At 44.4% G+C, this 20,577-nt stretch overlaps 1 protein-coding gene across 2 annotated transcripts in view; it reads left to right on the forward strand.

Moving 5' to 3' along the window:
• Window positions 1-20,577, forward strand: part of ERC1 (ELKS/RAB6-interacting/CAST family member 1) — a 415,242-nt gene that overhangs the window by 373,116 nt on the left and 21,549 nt on the right. For both annotated transcript variants that reach the window (XM_060164429.1, XM_060164430.1), the window contains exon 18: window positions 12,857-13,045. In XM_060164429.1, the coding sequence (XP_060020412.1) occupies window positions 12,857-13,045 (189 nt within the window). The remainder of the gene's footprint in view (window positions 1-12,856; window positions 13,046-20,577) is intronic.

Consider the following 20,577-nt stretch of genomic DNA (forward strand, 5'->3'; position numbering starts at 1 on the left):
CAGGTTATACCAATGTCAAGGGATTTTCACTGAATATTTGCTGGAACTGAAACTAAGTTAATTCAGTTTCTTTATCAGTTTTTCAGGCGTGAGGTTGAAAATGTCCATCTTTTTCCATATTCTTATTTTACTGAATCATTTTAGTATCAGTTCTTTTCCATATTTAAACTTTATAATGACTTTATTTATCAATCAGGGATTTTGTCCAGATCAAATTTTACTAATTAGAACTTCCTGCAACTGTGAATTTTCTTTTTATGCCCATTGCCAAATCCAGTTCTCTATTTAGCCAATGTTTTGTTTTGTGTTGATATTACTATTAATACAAGTACTATTCATTGTGAATTGAATTTTTTAACAGTAATTATTATTTATTTCTTAAGTAATCTGTAAGAAAATTATAAGCATTTCCTCCCTAATAGTATAGTTACCCTGTTATCTGGAATAGGTCCACTGTAGAGATTGGCAGACCTTTTTATAAAGGTCCAGATAGTAAATGTTTTATACTTTGTGAACTTTACTCTTTGTCAAAACTATTCAGCTCTGCTCTAAAGTGGGAAAGCAGCCTCAGACAATATGTAAATGAGTGAAGGTTAATATGACTATGATTAATATACCTTTATTTATGGGCACTGAAATTTGATTTTCAGATAATCTCCACATGTCACCAAATACCCTTTTGATTTTTTTTCCAACCATTTGAAAAACCATTCTTAGTGATGGACTGTACAAAAACAGGCAGTGATGCCGGATTTGGTCCATGGACTGTCGTTTATTTACTGACCTCTGGTCTATTGTGTTGCTTTTCCAGTTCTTTGTGCTTCTCATCTCTTCATGTGCCATTTTGTAGCCATCCGGTCATTGGTGGAGCTCAGTGCAAATGATGGGGTTCAGGTGTCCTCGGGGTCAGAATGTCAGCTGGAGTTATCAAGAGTACCTTGCATTTTACATGTGCTCAAATCCTCACACGGATGAGAATTGTCATTCCCATTTTACAGATGGTAAAGCAGGTTCTTGGAAATAATAATGGTCACTAATTACTGAAGAAGCTTACCGTGTGATGGACACGTGGGTTATTACAGTCTCATAAGGTATACTGTCCTCAGAGTAATTTGTCCCAGGTCTCATAGCTAGAGGGTTGCAGGCCCCAGAGGTAAGCCAGTCTGTCTCCAGAGCCCATGCTGTTAACTGCTTTGTGGCTTTGCAGTGTTGCACAGAGTCATCAATGCAGTGCAAAGATATTGTAGCACACAACATGACTGATACAAATCTGTCTCTGTTAAGGGTAGCCTCTGGGTAGAAAAGCCTTTTTTCACCACAGTTTCTGAAGCTAGATGCCCAGTAATTAACATAATCACCAGCCAAGGGCCTGCATGCATATGGCTGTGGTGTTTGAATGATCGTGTTAGTGGCCGTGGCCCTGGCCACAGCCAGTCACATGGCCTTCCCTGGCACTAAAGAAGGACACCACTGTGTCTGCTTAACATGTGGTGCTATAAGGTGTGAGATGCCACAGCTGCTCTTGCCAGAGAAGTGTTCAAGTAGATAAAATTCCTAGTTAAGATCATGAGATGCTGAGGACCACCTCAGTGAATTCCGTGGCTAACTAACAAAAATTTTCCATGAGGGAAGCAACTAACCTAATCATAGGTAAGACAAGCAGCTGGGCAAACAACCGTGCTTCCCTGGAACGTACAAGTTGTCGTTGATGCAAGAGATGCTAAGATGCAGGAGTTCCAGTTCAGAGGAGCCTGGGCCCTCCCAGTCAGACCACATTCCGTTTGTGTGTGTGTGTGTGCGCGCGTTCACATAAACGTACGAGTGTGTCTTAACACGTGAACCTGTTGCTTTATTCGCGTGCACAGAAATGTGTGATCATTGAGACAGGCATGGTAATGGAGTCAGGGAAAGCTGAAAACCTCCAGGTACATAGAACGTGCCTCACCGGACTCACAGGATAGTCTGAAACACACGTGCCCACTATAGGATGACTCTGCACTGTGCTTTGAAATGGCACATCTGGGGAATGATATGTGGATGGCTTGCTAGACAGATGACAGAAACATATCAGACCAAGTGTCATGAGCTGTTACTGCTTAGATGAATAAGATGGCAGAGACTTTGCTCCCCATGTTTCTATTTCTTGTCAGCAGTAGCATCTCATATATAAGAAGGTTATAGCTGCTAGAGCCCACAAGGCAACTGAGTATGAAGAGTCCCCCCAACTTGTGTGATGCGTACATTTGGGCAGTTTGCTTAAAGCACAGAGAGAGCTTTTCCTCCTGTTCGTTGCTGTTCAAGTCCACAACACCAAAAGTATGCTCCCTGGAGGGAACCAGGGAAAGCACTAATAACAGGGACAGATTAACGTGGTGAAGAAAGGTGTTTCTACGTTCTCCTCTCCCTTTTCTTCTTTGCTTGCTTTCTAGAGTTGGGAGTTTCTGTGTCACTTGTCCGTTGTTTTCTGTTTTCTAAACACCCATAAAGTGTTAGGTCCTCTGATTCTATCAGCAACATGGTCTCTATCCTTTGTATTCCCTCACTGAAATTGCTACAAAATTTGGATGTGGGTCCATGTGCGTTATAGGTTTCTTATGAGTACTAAAAGGTGGGACTAGAGCCTGGTAGATGAAACCAATACAAAGATTCTGCACAAACTTAACTTTTTCCCCCGCTATCAGGTCACTTTACAACTATACCAGAAGCTGCTTATTCTTTGTTACATCAGGTAGCCTCACGTGCTTCCGTCTGGATGTACCCCCATCTCTGGTTCCTTGGAACTTTCCCCTTGGACTGCCCCGCACCCCATTTTTTACTTGCCGTACTCTGCAGTTTTTCCCTCAGGGTCTCCCGGCTCAATCGGAATGTGTGGGTTTGCTCATTCTCAGCATTCTGTATCTCGCATCCCAGTGGGACCGCCCTGCTCTGACCCTACACTTCAGAATTGATCTTCAGTCAGCACTTACTGAGCCCTGTGTTGGATCAGGGGGATCGGGGAATCAGGGCACAGGGGCCCTTCTTCCGGAGAAGGGCTTGGTGGGCCCCAGATTATTGGATCTTGAATTACCCCGGCTGGTTACCTTATATAATATCAGCCACAGTTTGTAGGACTTCTGGTATTCCTGAGCTGAACTCTTTTGTCATAGTCACTGTTGTATCCTCCGATAGTAAACCTTTGCTTAAACCTCAGCAGCTAGAAACACTGAAATGGTGATGTCTACCAGAGTGTGTGTCACGCTAAGGAACTTTAACTTTCAGAAGTAGGGGGAAGAGAGATTAATTCAATGATTGTGTGAAGGTTTTATTCCCAAGTAAAGGAAATGGGTAGAGAAAAGCAGTCTTCCTAATTTTTGTTTTTCCCAAATCTTTTTCTTCCACCCAAAGCCTGGATTACTCCCAAGGTGGAAGGGGTGATGTCTGGAAATCGTTAATCCATGGGTTTTGTTCATGGTGTATAAAATTTTCAGAAAGAATTTGCTTTTGCAATATGATTTCCTGATTGACTGTGGCAGACATAAATCCAGCAAGGACAGCTCTGTCAGAGCAGCCAAGATCCCTCTTAGATTCTTAGATATACGACAGTTCTGGTGTGAGTGTGGAGTGGAAATGAAGATTCTTCATGTGGGTGGGTCAGGAGGAGAGATGGAGAAGGGGGGGCGTGGGCACAAGAAGAGCAGCGGGTGGAGGTGGGGCGCACCAGGCCAGCCCCCAGAAGGCAGCACGAGTTCAGCCCGGAGTGAGTGAAGGAGATGCCCTTGGTGCCCCCTGCCCTGGTACTGGTTTCTGTTCTTGAAGGGCTCTTTTATGATATTCTGAAACATTTCCATCCTCCCAGTTAAGCAGAGTGCTAAGCTATCCTAAAGCTGAATTCCGGGCTAAGGGCCATTTTGCACAGATCTTTCTTCCCGTCCTGCCGGCCCCCTCTCGCCACTGCAGGCGTATACATGGGCCTCCTTATACACACTCACAGGTGTTTCAGCCTGTCACAGGTCGTGTTCTGTTTCCTACTTCAGCATTAAGAGATTCAATTCCTGTGTGTAGCCTGTCTTTCTCTAGCAGCACAGATACCCGTCTCTGATGTGTACACACAGCTACAGGTACATGTCTATCTTCCCCTGCCTTCCAGGTGATAGGGAGCCCCTCCCTCCCACCTGCACCCCCAAGGCCAGGTGCCTGTGAAGCACTGTGTGATGAGAAGCCAAAGCCTGTGGACACACAGTGACTGGAGCTGCAGCCGTTGCAAGCTTTCAGCTGGAGATGCTGCGTGTCTGCAGTCTGTGCTGTGGGATGTGATGCCGGAGCTGCAGTCATGATGTGCCTAGTGGCCAGTTGCCCGTGTCTGCTCCTCCAGCTTCTCTGTGTGTACACGCACACACACCTGCTTTTAACCCAGCCTTGAAATAACTGCCAGTCACAGGGGAGTCTCCCCCAGAGCCTGGCCTCTGCTTGGGAGCCCTTGTACAGATAAGCTGTCGAATCTCCTCGTCACCAGATAAGCGTACTCGGCTCTTCGCTCCTCTGTCGTCCTGTGGCCTGCAAGGCGGAGCGATTGGGTGGGCTCCCTGCAATCTAGACTGGCATCCTTGGTTACTTACCGAGATCCTGGCCAGGTCAGGAGGTTCCTTTTGTGCACCCGGCACAGCTCGGGCTGGCCTGCCTTCTACTCCCAGTGGCTAGAGGGAGGAGAAAATGAACCGTCCTGGTAAGGTCATTACTGTGTTCCACACGGCAGGCAACAAGCGTGTTGCTGCTTTTCACATCCATCCCTCTGTCTTGTGAAGGTGTAGCAGTGCTGAGAAGTGCTTGGCTGCCTCACTAACGCAGCCCGCGCACTTCAGGCGCCAGAGCTCAGAGGACTGGGCGGAGCAGGCGTCGGCCGCAGCGCGTGTGTGTACGGGCACGGCGGGGTGGAGGCCACTGTCTTCGCCTGTGGCCAACCGCCTACCTGGTTTTTCCTTTGAAATTCAGCGTCAGCCTTCAGTTGCCTGGCCTGTTCAAAGAGTGTGACCCTCTCTTCTCCCTCTTTTGCCTTATTTTCTTTCCCGTGCCCAGACTTTCTTCCTCATAATTTGTAATTCATTAGTGTATAGCCCTGGAACCTTACTGTGGGGAAGTCCTGTAAAATATACACACACACAAATATTTAACCACTACATGGTTTGCTAAAATACAGTAAATGATTTATTGTGGAAAGGCAAGCCTCAAGCCAAGAACTAAATCGAAGGTGCTCTCATCTCTATTGAAGGAGCAAGGAAGAAGAGCTGCGGGACACGTGCCACTGGCGACCTCCCTGTGCCTCGTCCGCCCGTCCCCGCAGGGTGCTCACTGTGCGTCCCCTCCTGTCCCCTCCACTCGTCAGCGCGCGATGGCTTCGGCGCCTCATGCAGCGTTTTCTCTTATTACTGCCCATTGATGTGCCCTGTCTTCATCTGTACTCACTTGTCTGCCTTCTTGTTGGTGAATGACCTTATTTTCCTCGATTTTACAAGTTTCCAGATACTGAAGCAGGTCCTTGCAATACCTCCAGCCTTAAGCTGCTCTCATGGCCATGAAGAGGTGGGCTCAGCAGGAGGTTTCTTCCCTCAGTGGCGGGGCCCACACACTCTGCTCTCTATTCGAGTAGGATTCCTTGTACCGAATACAATAGGATAGGTTTTAGCTGAATAAGGAGTAAATAGGCAAAATGCAGTTAGCAGCTCTGTAGTTCAGATTTCAAGATTCATTTTATTCTAAACTCTGTTTCCTATCTCCTTACAACTTTGAGTACAGAATATTTGTCTCCATATCTGGGTCAAGAAATAGGAGATGTTTTGTTTTGCTGGAGTGGTAATGCATGCTTAAAGGAAAATTGACAACAGATTTCTGAGTTGTAAAACTAAGAGGAAATGATCACATTTTATTTTTTAAATGATTCCCACTGTTTTTTTCATGTTTCAAACCTTTTGCCGTTTTTCAAAGACACATCTAACTTTAACAAACCGTAAAGCTCTTTAAATCTGAAACCTTTGGAGAGAGTTTTTACTTTTAGAACCCAGCATTTCTCTATGTGGTAAGATTTCTGATTAATGTTTATTGATCTCATTCACCTAGTGTCACCACACCAAACTTGCATCTGCTCACCCACTCGCAGCAAAGCCAATCTACTGACACCGGGTTGTGGTGAAGGAAAGTGCAGCGTTTATTGCAGGGCCAGGCAGGGAGAACGGGCAGCTCGTGCTGAAAACCCACGCTCCCCGACGGCTTTCAGGGAAGGGGTTTTACAGGCAGAGTGTGTGAGGGAGAGGGTCACAGGACGCATGATCAGCTCGTACGCAGTTCTCAGATTGGTTGGCAGCAAGGTGAAGCTTCGAGCATCACCAGTCTTCCAGTTTCAACCGGCCTGGGGCCTACATTCTCTGATGGTCAGTAGTTTTCATCTGTGGGGGTCTGCTTCCTCTAAAAACAGCTTAGGAACGTGTGTCAGGCCTTTATCCGTATCTTCCAGGGAACGGGGAGTTTGGTGGCTCTGCTGTGTGGCTGGTGTGCAGTCTGAATTGTTACCAGGTTCCTGACCCAGAGCTCTTCTTTGCTTCTGCGTCTTCACATTTCCTGGTCATTCCCTCTGGAGTCAGCCTCCTGAGACTCAGGAGAGGGCTGAGAGACGAAAGCAAAAGGCTTTTGCTTCGAAGGATATAGACACAGGGGCTTGCGCATGGTTTCAGTCCCCCCTTTTCTTTGGTGCCCCTCACTCTCAGGGGAACAGGTTCAGGACGAGAAACGGAATAAAGTTTCCCCTGGAGAGGTTAATCACAAACTGTCGGCAGAGGAGGTCAGTTTTAGGGGGACTCGGTTTCACTAGTGGCCCTGGATGTGAGCTCCTAGTGGTGCTTACTCACTTGTTAAAGAACAGTGAGGCAGACTTCATTCAGGACCATCGTGATGGGTTTAGGGGCCACTGCAGTGGGGTTTTGCAGTGAGGGAGAGAGAGACAGTGCCTAATTCTGAATACAACAAGGAAAAGTGGGAATTTACAGCCAAGGAGCAGGTGGGGGTCAGTGGATGGACACTTCCTAAGGAGGAAACATCAGGGATAGGGGGAGATTCCGGCTAAACCACCCTAACTGGATTCTTGCCTAAGGCAGGCAGAGTGATCAGGGATAGTGGGCGATGAGGGACCCCATCAGATACAAACCAACTTAGAATTCCTGGGGGAATTGGACAATATAGAGATGAACATGAACGCCCAAAAGTCAGGGCCCAGTTGAGAAGAGAGGTCAGGGGAGCCTGACCCACATTTGGTCAATGAGAAGACCTCTGTCCCCAGGATGTAGATGAGGGGAATGAGAAAGTTCATTGAACCTCAGGGATTGCCTGGTTAGTTATTCCATCAGCTAAACAAGTGGTAATAGTAGGTCATCTGTAAGAGATGCTGAGGAAGGGACCCTGCTTAGTACAGAACTAATATTCTAAGTACTTAGTAAATATTTATAGCATAAGAAATGTCGTTCTGGGTTTTGTATTTGTCGTGACTTTTTGTTTTGGAAGATAAATGTAAGACAGTCCCATTCTATAAAGTTTGTTTGAGGAGTCAAATAGACACACGTGAAAAATGGTTATGAAGTGGGGGTCAGGATTTGGAGCTCTGAACTTTCTTGCCTTTAGCTTTAGGTTATCTTTTTAACTTTTCATGAAACTTTAGAAATTGACTTCCCCCTAAAAGAGATTTTTTTTTCCAAAGACTGTAGCCCTCTCACTAAGCACAACTCAGGCTAAAGCTGCTGAAACTTTCCAGATTCCCATTGTTCACAGTAAGGTTTGTTTTCTGATGAAGGTCATGCAGGTGTATCTCATGAACCCTTCTGTAGCCCGGCTTTATATCAGTTATTATGAGGGTGTGACCTGAGAGGCGTATGTTTATCCAGGGTCTCTCTTGCAGGAGAAGTATAAGATAGAGGGGTATTCTCGAAGGCATATTTGTTTTCAGCTTGCTAGGATTACAAATGAGTAAGGACCATAACACCAAAAACATTTAGGGGGGTCCATTGAGTATCCTTCTGTTTGTGCTCCAAATGGGAAGGCTAAATTAAAAGGTTGGATCTCAGAGACCACTAAGAATAAAAAAGTTGTTGAATTTTATAACCTTATATGTGAAGACTACGTCAAACTAAGCCTCAAATCAAGGTAAAGAGGTTGATTTAGCAATTTAAGGGTCTGCCTAAAGTAAACTTCAAAACTAAAGTTAAAACAAAGATAAATCCTGAATATACGCATTTTACTTCTTATATACACCCAACACATTAGTTCCATTATTTCGTGATTTTTTTTTAATGCAGAACAGGACCACATCTCGTTCTTAATATTCCTGCCAGCAAAAGCTGGCTGTGGCGTGGCACAAAGGCATCCACTGAATGTTTGTTAAGCGAATTACATAATGTTCTTAGTGTCAATATGTGTGATTTGATACGCAGTATATCTAGTTAATGTAGGAAAAATATCATGACAGTTTACTATCTTTGTTCAAAGAACCACATTCTTGCACAAAGTAGCTGCATTTAAGTGAGAAAGCAACACAAAGGTCCAAAACTTTGTGAAGAGACCCAGTACCGTCCTTCATCTTCCTCATCCTCACACACACCGCAACCAAGAAGGTAAAATGAGTTCTTGAGAGAAAAGACTGAGGCTAGACCATTGAATTTTATTCCCTTGCTTCCTTTTTTACTTTTCAGAGTTTAGCTCTCTGCTGGGGCCTCTGGACAAGAATGTCATTAAAAGAATAATGTTTCTGGGAAGTTAATATGTTAGTTGTTCCAGGACTTCTTTGGTGAACCTACACTGGGGGACAGTGGTGTAATGATGACCCAGTGAGAAGTCAGAACTGCTACTGGCATTTATGCAGTAATCCAGGGACAGCTGAACCTGCCTCCGAGGACTTCCGCAGATAGACAGAAGAGTAAGAGGATTTGGTAGCGACAGAGGAACCATAGTAAATATAAAAATAATTTGCCAGGAACACAGTAAACGATCAATAAATGTTAGCTTGAAAAACAGTGGCATCTTCCAAACAATAAAATATTAGTACTGCAAGGGCAAATGCCTTAAGTCCCAAGTGATATTCAGTTCAAGGTATACCTTTCCTCTCAGAATGAGCTCCCAGAATGTGCCGTAACCAACCCACCTATACTTAGATTAAAGATCTAGTACAGAAACAGTGGAGTGGGGAGAAGGGGGCAGACCATGGAATTGACTGGAGGGGCCTTTCACTGAACGTCCCATCCTGGTCCAAGAACATGTGTTCCCATGTCTTAGATAAATGGGTTGCAGAAACGGGATGCCGTAGAATTTTCAGTTGCAATCTGTATCGAACAATAGAGGAGCAGCTGGTCTGTCTTCCAGAAGATCTCTAGCCATCTAACCTGCTCAAGTGGAAGGGAGGTTACAATAAACACCTTCCGGAGGTCACTGTCTTCCATCACCATGTGTCATCAAATGCTGGCCTCTGAAGCCAATTTGAGGGTCTGATACATAAATAAATCCTTGCAAGAAGAAACAAGGCTTTCAGCAAGTCCACCAGAAAGCTCTCATTCCCCTTTATAATTTAAATTATTTTCCTTAACAGCTCCGTAAATGTAGGATTGGGGGGATATTGACATTTTGGCATTATATTTGATAAAAGCAGAGGTTATCTTGACAAGTTCATATTTTAACTTCTTTATGCCGAGAAAAAGATAGGTAATTCTAATTCTGCATAGCTGTAGGACTGATGTGGTCTGACCGCATTACTGACAGCTTTGGGTAGGACTTCTTGCCAATGTACTGAGGTTGTATGTGGACAAAAGACATAACCTCTGGATCCTGTAAGGCATCCTTTTCCTACTTGGCAAGTGTCCCTCTTCCCTCTTGAGATTAGGCAGTGGCAGTTCTACCTTGTGGGAAATGCAGTTTCTTTTCTGAGTGGCCTGCCCAAGTTAGATGGGGAGAAGGAAGAGATAAGGACATTTCCCACATGATTGACATGGTTGAATGTGTCCCAGAGAGGCCACGGTGACTTTTTTTTTTTTTTCCCCTTGATGGATAGATTTGAGAACTGTGCTGGTCGGGCAGTTTCATACACTTTCACCGAGTAAGCTCTATAGTTTTTTTGTTTTGTTTTAAAAAAGCGACTCCTTTTGACATGAGAGGAAAGGGCATCTTGGTCATTGCATGGAATGGATTTTTATCCTTGAAAAATTTTTCAGATTCCATCATTTTTTAACTTTTCAATTGGACTTTGAAAAATTTCAGAGTGCAAAACACTACATATTTTGTAATCTGTCAGCACCTCAGCATGAAATACATTTAAATCAGTTTGAGATTCATCTCTGATTAAGAACAGGGACCTTAAAAAGTCCACTTTTTCATTCCCAGTCATACAGCAGTGAGCTAGTATCTTTCCAGATTCCATTTTACTGTGAAAAATTTGACCTCTCCACTACCACCATTTATCACATTGTCTTCTTCCTCAGAGCTCGTGCCTTTTTATGTCAGTTTTCCAACTCAAACAGTAATTACCTAAGATACCAGCTTTCAGCCTTGCAGCCCAGAAGTGATGGCAACTATACACAGACACACACACACAAAGAATGGGAGTAAGTTGCACAAATCCAATGAAAATCCCCAAAGTGATTTTTTTAAATCAATGTGTCCATGAAAGAAGCTAGAGGAGGCCAAGCTAAAAACACGGGAAATGAAATAGGGCTGCAGTGCGCGGAGGCATGAGGGGTGTGGTAGGAGAGCCGTGGCTACACAGTTGGGATATTGACGTGCAAGGTGAACATGCATTTAAAGGAGTTGCCTTGAACTTGCCTTTAAAGATTCTGCTTTGGAACTCTTTCTAAATCTTCTACACTGTGAATGTGCATTTGTGGCCAGGAATAAAATACAAGTCTTTTTTGAGAGATTAGTGTTGTTTGTAGAAAGCTATCCAACTTCCCCAGTCTCCAAATCCGCTGCAAAACAGTCTCGTCCTTCTGTGGTTGGCAGTGTTGATACCACGGGTAACACAGGACTCGTACCACGAGCCTGCTGATTAGGGGTCCCTTACAGAGCCCAGAGCCTTCCACCCCAGTCCCTGAATGTGTAACCTTTATCCTTAGAGAATTGTGTGTGTGTGTGTGTGTGTTTTAAAAGCAATAATAATGCTGAATGTATTCACTTTCTCTGGTTTGTCTAGACAGGCTTCAATTTCTATATTGTATTATACCACGTAGGCCTAAACTCTGAACTCTGATCTCTCTAGTAAGTTAAAGATCGTTTTAGACACTAAGCCCTGGCTGTTCCCTCTCTTAAGTATTTTATGGAAATAGTATTAGAAACAGAGGAAATGTGATATATTTATAAAGCAACCATTAAAAATCATGTTTTCCAGGAATACGTAATGTGAATAGTACTCACAATATAACACTAAATGGATAAACAGGGTATTAAGCAAAACGTGAAGTATGATACTGTTAAAAGTTGATTTATGTAAGTTTATAAAAAGACTTGGAGGAAAATCAGCAAAATGTTGCAAGTGGTATTCTTGATGGAATACCTATAGGCTATTTATTATTTCTTTTATATTTTCTCCCATACTTTTCAGAGTAAAATATGCATTGATTTCACAATAAAAAACATAAAACTTTATTTTAGAAACTCTTAAAAGGAAAGCAGCAGGGGAGTCCTCTGAGGCCAGGAAGAAATCAGTGTCACTGCTGAAAGTAATACCAGGCCTTGTTTCTGTTGACTTGAAGATGAGTGAGCTCCTTGTCCACTAGGTGGGTCAGAGGTGTCCTGCTGGTGTCGAGTGCCGGCCCGGTGACACACAGCAGGTGCAGACCCTGCCTGTGAGCCCTGGGAACGTCTGGGGCCTGCCAGCATCTGGTGGGTTGGCGGCTCCCCCAGCTGCTGTGTGTCAGGCAGACGCCGTGCCGGTTCAGCCGGCCCAGCTCTGCCTCAGCCCCTCAGGCTTGCCAGGACCGAGTGTCATCGGGCCCGAGAGCTGCCCGATGAAGTCATCTGTCCTTTGATGTGCTTTCAGAGGGAGCCGAGGTGATAGTTATTCATCCAGGGTAAAGGGGACACAAAACAGAGTTAGCGCAGGACTGCTATTCAAGAGAAGAGACCCAGCGTCACACTGGGCCCGGGCTCAGGCTCAGGGGTCTGGCGTTGTGTAAGGATTTATCTGTCACCCATTAAAAGGAGGATCGATGGCCCCGGCCCAGTGAACGAGGGAGCTCCAGCCAGGAGGCAGATCTAGTCATGAGTTCACTCACCACATCTCGTGGCCGAGAAAAACACGCACTTTCTCCAGAGGCAGAACCTTCCTTCCATTGTAGGAGGTGAAGGAACACACGTAGCATGTGGCATCAGGCTTTCAGATGAGCACGTTTCACTAGGAGTTTTGGCGGTTTTTTTTTAACATCTTTTTTAGAGTATAATTGCTTTACAATGGTGTGTTAGTTTCTGCTTCATAACAAAGTGAATCACTAGCAGTCTTTTGTAACCTCCTTGTAAATAGATGGGATGAGCAATTGTGAAGTAACTGGCGTCTTTCTGTATCAGGAATGCCACCTCTGCAAAAACAAGCTCACCCTGTGCTTGATCTCCAGCCCAAAGTCAGAACTGCATCTCGCGTTGATGTCCATGCCAGCAGTCCCCACGCAGCCCCCAGAACGGTGGGTGGGTGTGACCGTGTACACGTGCAGGTGTATGGACCTGCTTCTCTCTACAGTCCCGAAGACTGCGGTAGTGATTACAAGAGCTCTAGTCTTGCTCCGTTTCTTTGCCTTGGGGGGCATAAAGAGACTGGAACTTCTTGTTTCAGATTGACCTTGACTTTCCTCATTTTTTTTCACCTCAGATCATCCAGCCCCTCTTAGAACTTGACCAAAACAGAAGCAAACTAAAGTTGTACATTGGACACCTGACAGCCCTCTGCCATGACCGAGACCCCCTGATTCTTCAAGGACTCACTCCACCAGCTTCCTATAACTTGGACGATGACCAGGCAGCATGGGAGAATGAGCTGCAGAAGATGACCCAGGAACAGGTAAGCCTCTCACCTGAGCTCTGGCGACACCCTCACAAAACTCAGCTGCTCTGTAGGTTGACGCAGTAGAAGCTGCCTTGGAGTATTCGGGGTTCAGAGTCAAGATTCTTAGCAGTGGTTGGCTCTTCAGTAGGTATTAGGAGCTACCATTTGAAGTAAGCCCCACTTTATTCTCCCCTCAGTGTAACTTGCCAAAGAATCAGAAAGGGCTGGTTCGGAAGGGAGAGGGTTAAGGGGAATCTGTTATTTCACAGAACTGATGGCCACTCGTGACTGTGACCACGGAAAGGAAGTCTGAGTTGGGGATATTTGGATGAGGATCCTTGACAAGTCAGCTGTCTCTAGGGAACTGTGGGTCACAACCTACTAAGTTTTTCAATAAAAGGACCATTAGATGAATTAGTTTAGGTTACCCTCTTCTGCTCCACTTTCTGTTTACTGTTGCCTGTAAAATCCATTGGTTCTCTTTTTTCCATGTCGTGATTTTTTTAGTTCAGTAGAGAAAATGAGAAGGCTAAAAGGAGGCAAAAACCATGAATAAAAGAAACAAGGAGAAAACGGGGTGAGGGCAGACATGGAAAGTAAAAGAAAGAAAAATGGAATAAACACTGAGAAATAAAAATAGAAAAGAAGAAATCGAGCAGCTTTAGAACAGTAATCCTAAGCTGCTTTTGTTCCCGGCCACAGAGTGGGGTTGATGGTGTCCCAGCCCCTTGTAGATGTGATCGTGCCATCAGTCTGCTGGAGCTCTGCACCAGCGTGTCAAAGCTGTGCACCGTCTTCCAGCTGAACGCCTCCTGTTTGTTCACCTACAACGCACAAGCAGAGGCTGTGTCGCATAGGGCACATCCTGTGGTGTGAGGTTGCAGGGAGCAGTGACGGCCGCGGGTCGAGAACTGCACGCTGGGGTCAGGGCAGGACTGACTCCCGGGTGTGGACATTGCCTAAAAACAGACCCATTTAACAGCCTGTCGGTCACCCACCTGATTTGTGTGATGGAAAAGGTAAGGCCGACCTCTCAGATTTAGCGTGTTGCCATGGAAATTTTAATTTCTTTCTTCTCAAAAGAGGGAGAAATTTAAAGGACAGAATTAAATCGAATTTCTAGTAGCTCCTTTTGATATTAATAACCATGAAGTTAACATGCCACTGGAAGCCTGCTGGAAACAGAGCACACAGCCAGTTAATTTTAGAAACTCCACTCCGAAATTTTGCAGAGAGACAGGGCATCTTAAAGCACGAACAGTGATGTATCAAAGTTTAACTGGCATTAAATTATTTCTTTGTGAAACAACTTGTCTTTGAAATGAAAAAAAGTATTTTGGCTCAGTCCTGTTTTCCAAATATGCCTGAATGGAAGTAATCAGTCTTTCTAAGGGGAAAAAAAATACCTTCAGGGTGAGGCCAAGGTAGAAAATCTCAAGCTAAGAGTTTTCCAGAAAGTTTTGAGTGAAAAACCAGGAATTCAATAGAAGGCATGCCATCCCACATGTTATCATCCAAACAGCTTTGCTCACATACATGAATCATGTTAATATTGTCACGTTTCCCCTTGGCTGAGAACCTGCTTCAGTTACTGAAGTTGTTGCATGAGGCGTGTGAAACTGTATCTTCAGCAGCAGCCCTGGAAAACCTGGGGAGCAGGTGACTAGGGTCATCTGTAAAGGGGCACAGCAACTAACCACACCTTCCATCAGCCTCTCCAGAGCAGCTCGAGTTTGGTGGAGAAACCGACCCATTTTCTGCCACCTCTGTCCAAGTAAGATTTTAAGGGAGTGGTGCAGGCTGTCGAGAAAGATGGCCTGTGATAATACAAAATGACTTGCCTATTGTGAGCAAGGTTTGACTTTCCTTTTTGAAGCCCAAGAAACATTAGGTAGAGATCACCGCTAAATATGCACGTTGGTTTATTTTGCACGTGTGTTTTCTTCAGGGAGATAGAGCCTTCTGCACTTGACGTTTGTGTTACTCCACTCTGTATGTCCCATGCGTTTCACTGCCACCGTGCTCCCCTCGGTCACACACCCCCGTGAGGACAGGACAAGAGCCTTGTCTGTCTTTTTCAGCACTGTTGTCTGTACGAAGAATAATGCCTAGCACATAGTATCTGCTCAGTAAAGGTTTGTTTAAGGAATGAGAGAAAGGGAAGGAGAAAGGCAGGCAGGATACAGTCCGTACTTCTTATCAAAGCACACAAGGCCTCCTTCCATTTGGCCTGATTCTTAAATGCACATCTCTCCTCACCCTATCCCTGAAGCATACAACAACTGACAGTCTTTTAAACTGTTAATTGACTTACAGTTTTCACATTTGTGTCCCTCTGCCTGCTCTGCCCTTTCCTGCCTTGTCTCCCTGGGGAATATCTAAATAGGAATCTGAGTTTTTAAACTCAGCTCAGGCATCATTTCTTTTTTGAGTTCTTTCCTGAAACCCCAGGCCCAATGTGCCACTCCCTCCTTAGGGCTTCTGTATGACCTGTGACACTCGTACTTACTAGTTTTCATATCTGTCTTCCCGTTAGTCGAGGCTTTCTGTCAGCTGAGGACATGAACCATATCATTTTCATCTTAAAACTCGCACCACGTCAGGTACTTGGTACTTGCTTACTAACTCAGATGAGTGAGTGAATTCTAGTGAGTTCTGCATAGTTTTTTACTTTGTATTTCATAGTTATGATTCTTACTCCCTAACTAGATGAGTTTCTTCACTGCCAGAACCATGTCTTGTATTTCTAAAGTGCCTGGCACAGTACTGTACGTGTAAAGAATGCTTATTAGTATATACCTTGCTGATGGTTTATTTGGTGACCCAAGACAGTTTCCTCAGTGCCATCCGGTAGCTTTGGATAATCTGACGTTGATGTCAGGAGAACCACTCAGACTCCATCCTGAGTTATGACCCTATTATCTGCAACTGCCTGGCCTACAGAAATATTACTTTACATCTGAAGATTTCCCAGAATTGTTTTGTTTCCTTTGCCCTCTTAGAGGCTGGCTATCTTACCAACTAAATTTATGGGTTTGTTTATTTTTCTTACCTTATCGGCTTTTGCTTTATGTATCTTGAAGCTCTGTTATTGAGTGCATACACGTTAAGGATTGCTATATCTTCTTGATGACTTGACTCTTTTATCATGATGTAATATCTCTTTTCAAAGCTGGTAATACTCCATGCTCTGAAGTCTGCTTTGTCTAACATTAACGTAACCATTCCAGCTTTCTTTAGAATTATGAGTGCACAATAAACCTTTTTTCATATATTTGCCTTTAAGCTGTCGATGTCTTTATAGCTACAGTGAGTTTCTTGTTGACAACATATATTCACCAGCCTAGAGGACACAGGCCTAGTGGGCAAGGCTGTCTCTTCCTCCTTGATTTCAATAGGCCAGGCTGCCACCCAGGGCCAGAGGGCTGGAGCTGCCACCCCAGTGGGCCTGGAGGACAGCATCCAGCCCAAGAGCCTTATTCTCAAGCCTTAAAATCTGATGAGGGGCTTCCCTGTTGGTCCAGTGGTAAAGAATATGCCTTCCAACGCAGGGGACGTGGGTTCGATCCCTGGTCGGGGAGCTAAGATCCCACATGCTGCAGGGCAACTAAGCCCACACGCTGCAACTACTGAGCTCGCGCACCTCAACAAGAGAGCCCGCGTGCCGCAAACTGCAGAGCCCACGCTCTCTGGAGCCCGCGCGCCACAACTAGAGAAGAGAAAACCTGCACGCCACAAGTAGAGAGAAGCCCACGAGCCACAATGAGCACTGCAGCAAAAGATCCCACCTGCCACAGTGAAGACCCAACACAGCCAAATAAATAAATAAATATATATTTTTTCATCTAATGGAATTTGACCTGCTAGGTTTTGGACTTGTTTGGGACCCATGACCCCTTTCTCTTCTTTCCAGGGTCTCCCTTTTGGAATGGGAATGTCTAGCCTATGCCTGTCCCACCACTGTATTTTAGAGCAGCTAACTTGTCTGGGTTCAGCAGGTCCACATTGAAATTTTGCCTCGGGATGAATCATGTTTTTTAAGTCTCAACCACACTTGATTTAGATGATATTTACGTGAGATTTGGGATTTAGAGTTGATGCTGCAGCGGGTTAAGACTCTTGGGCTGTTGGGATGGGGGTGAATGTGTTTTGTGTGTGGGAAGAACATGAGTTTGGGGAGTAGAGAAGGCAGGGTGTTATGGGCTGAATTGTGTCCCCTGCAAAGTTTATATTCTTGAATCCCTGACTCCAAGAACGTGACTACATTTGGAGATAGAGCCTTTAAAGGTAATTAAGTTAAGAAGAGGCTGATAGGTGGGCCTTAATCCAATCTGACTGGTGTCCCTGTAAAAAGAGGAGATTGGGACATACAGAGACACCAGGGCTGTGTGCTCACAGAGAAAAAAAAAAAACGTGAGGACACAGCAAGAACGCAACCATCTGTAAGATAAGGAGAGGCCTTAAAAAAAACCAACCCTGCCAACACCTTGCTCTTGGACATCTAGCCTCCAGAACTGGGAGAAATAAATTTCTGTTGTTAAGCCACCCAGTCTGTGCTATTTTCTTATGGCAGCCCATGCAAGCTAATACCTTGTTTTTGAAAGATACTCTTCTCTGGGTATAGAATTCTAGGTTGACTTTTACAGATGCTGTTCCATTCTCTTCTGGCTTCCATAGTTGCTATTGAAAAGTCAGCTGTATTTATGTGTGCTCCACCCCCACCCTCTCATGTTTCTTTTTTCTCTGACTGCTTTCAAGATTTTTTTTTTAACTTTTGTTTTCAACCATTTGAAAATAATGTGCCTATTTGTAGTTTACGTTATGTTTCCTGTCTATGCTAAAACCTTTTTGAGATCTCCGTGTCCCTTGGGCTTATGTTTTGTTGTCTTTCATTAATTTTGGAAGATTCTTGGCCCTTATCTCTTCAGATATGTCTTTCGTCCCTTTCTCTCTTCCCTTTCTATATCTACAGTTATGTATTTGTTAGACCATCTGATGTTGTTCCACATCTCTTCAATGTCTGGGGGCTTTTGTTTGTTTATTTGGGGGATTTTTTTCATGTTATGTTTGGAGATTCCTATTATCTGTTTGGATAATTTCTATCAATATGTCTTTAAGTTCATTTGCTTTTTTTGTGTCTCATTTTTTATTAAGTGGTAAATATTATATGTAAAAGAAGAGTAGAAACTGAGATTAATAACATTTATGTCTAGAAATAGGCAACTCCTCTTCTTCTGTCAGACCATTAGCATTTGGGAACTGAGTCAAGTCTGTAATTGAGCTGGGTTTGAGTTGCTTTCATCGCTCCACAGGCTTTAAATTTTCCAGTGGTGATTGTGCATTTAGTGCAAAGTCTTGAGTGCTGACTTTTCCTGGATTTCAGTAGCTCCTTCATTGCCTGCACCACAGGGCTCCCCCTTCACACTCTTGTCCTCTCCCAGCGCAGGCTGCTCTTACCTGTTAACGCTAAATATAGTTAAAGTCTTCTTTGTACCCAGTTGCATTTTTCTTTTTTCATTTGCAGTGGCAACCAGTGTCCTAAATTGGTTTGCATTTTTACAGTCCACGTTTTTACCTTTTTAATATACATATTTGTTTACACGAACAATGTGCAGTATTGTTCAGTGTGATATAAATTTGAAATAAATGACATCATACTACTCAGGCTATATCTCTGTTCAGTAGTGTTTACTGAACCTGAGCCTTCTAGTCACTTGCTATTGGAAGAAAAGATGTTGCTGAAATTTTTCAGATAAATGTAAGTCTCATACCATTTTAAATATGGCTCTGGAGCCCTAGAGAAACTTTCTTTGAAAAAGTAGATTGAGGTCGTGTCACAGTAGAATGCTGTAGTGGTACAAGGTGGCTAGAATGAAGAAAAAGGTTTCATTAGGTTCAGTTTTAGATTTAAACATCTTCTCTGTTGATTCTAGGACAGCCCCATATTTGACCACTGTCTGTTATCTTCCAGAATCACATCTCATAATTGAAATTCCAGGTCCACGTTTCCCACACCACACACCTTCTACAGAAGGTGTCTTCTTTTCTCTGCCAGGCCCTCTTGCCAGCTCCTGGGCAGGAAACCTTGTTAGTGTTTCCATAAATCTGGCACTGACACTGGCCTATATATTTGGTGGGACCAAAGATTCTGGTGTGTTTGCCAGGCTTGGATCAAGGATTCGGCCCACGTGGCCAGCATTTTCGGCAGGGCCAGGGCTGAGGATTCAGCTGGCATGGTGGCATTTGGAGGCAAGGACCAAGATGATGGTGCAGATGGTTGGGAGACTGGCTACATACAAGGAGACTGAACGAATGAGTAAGTATATTGAAGCTCATGGGAGCAGGCTTGTTACTCCAGGAGGAGGAAGTAACAAATACAGAAGGGTGAAGGCAAGTCCGGTGGCGTTCAGCTGCTGTTGCAGGTGTCCGTATGGACTCAGGGTTTTTGACAGACAATAGATTTAGCTTTCTCTGTGTGTACATTTGTGTGCTCATCTACATGGATACATGTGGTGTGTATTTCCTAGTTTTATCTGCTGAAGCACCTAGAAGCAGTGATACACCAGTAACAAGGAGCTCACCTAGCTGCCAGCTCCTGGTTTATAGATGCCTTTTTTCACCAAAAGGAACCAGGGCTCCTTGGAGACATGGCTCAGCCTAGGACTGTGTGTGGCAAAGTACAACATAAATCCAGAGCATCTTATACCAGAAAGTAACGGAGTGTTCCAGGAGTGGTGGGGGGGGTGTCAGAAGGACATGGAGGGGGGACTTCCCTGGTGGCGCAGTGGTTAAGAATCCGCCTGCCAATGCAGGGGACATGGGTTCGAGTGCTGGTTCAGGAAGATCCCACATGCCACGGAGCAACTAAGCCTGTGCACCACAACTACTGAGCCCGCATGCCACAACTACTGAAACCCACGTGTCTAGAGCCCGTGCTCCACAACAAGAGAAGCCACTGCAATGAGAAGCCCCCGCACCGCAACGAAGATTAGCTCCCGCTCACCGCAATTAGAGAAAGCCCGCACACAGCAACAAAGACCCAACACAGCCAAATAAATAAATAAACAAATAAATAATTTTTTTAAAAAAAGAAGAAGGACATGGGGGGCTCCCAATAGCAAAATCTTCAGGAATTTGAGCAGCAAAATTAATAATAGTAACAAATTACAGCCCACTGAGTAGAACAGGAATCTATGAGTCTGTACTAGTGTAGAGAAACAGTAAGCAAATACATGGTGGGGCAGGGGCCATGCCCTGTAGTAGAATGCCAGCTAATACATGGAGAAAGAGTGGCGGAGTTAGAGAATCACCACTTGGCAACCATCACAGTAATAACTGATTTGAACTGGAATCATCAATGAACGTGAAAACCAGTGGGTGAAAGTTGGTTGAGGAACAGGATATTTGCGTAGTCTAAAAGTGTCTCTTCACACACGCACACAAAAAGTTATTTCAGTCAATTAGCACAAAATCCTTTTAGTTGATTTACGTTGGAAAAACTTGGCGACACCATCTAAACCCAAATGACTGAAGGTAACGTCACCTGT

This window comes from Lagenorhynchus albirostris, chromosome 11, assembly GCF_949774975.1.
Source record: "Lagenorhynchus albirostris chromosome 11, mLagAlb1.1, whole genome shotgun sequence".
Lineage (NCBI taxonomy): Eukaryota > Metazoa > Chordata > Mammalia > Artiodactyla > Delphinidae > Lagenorhynchus > Lagenorhynchus albirostris.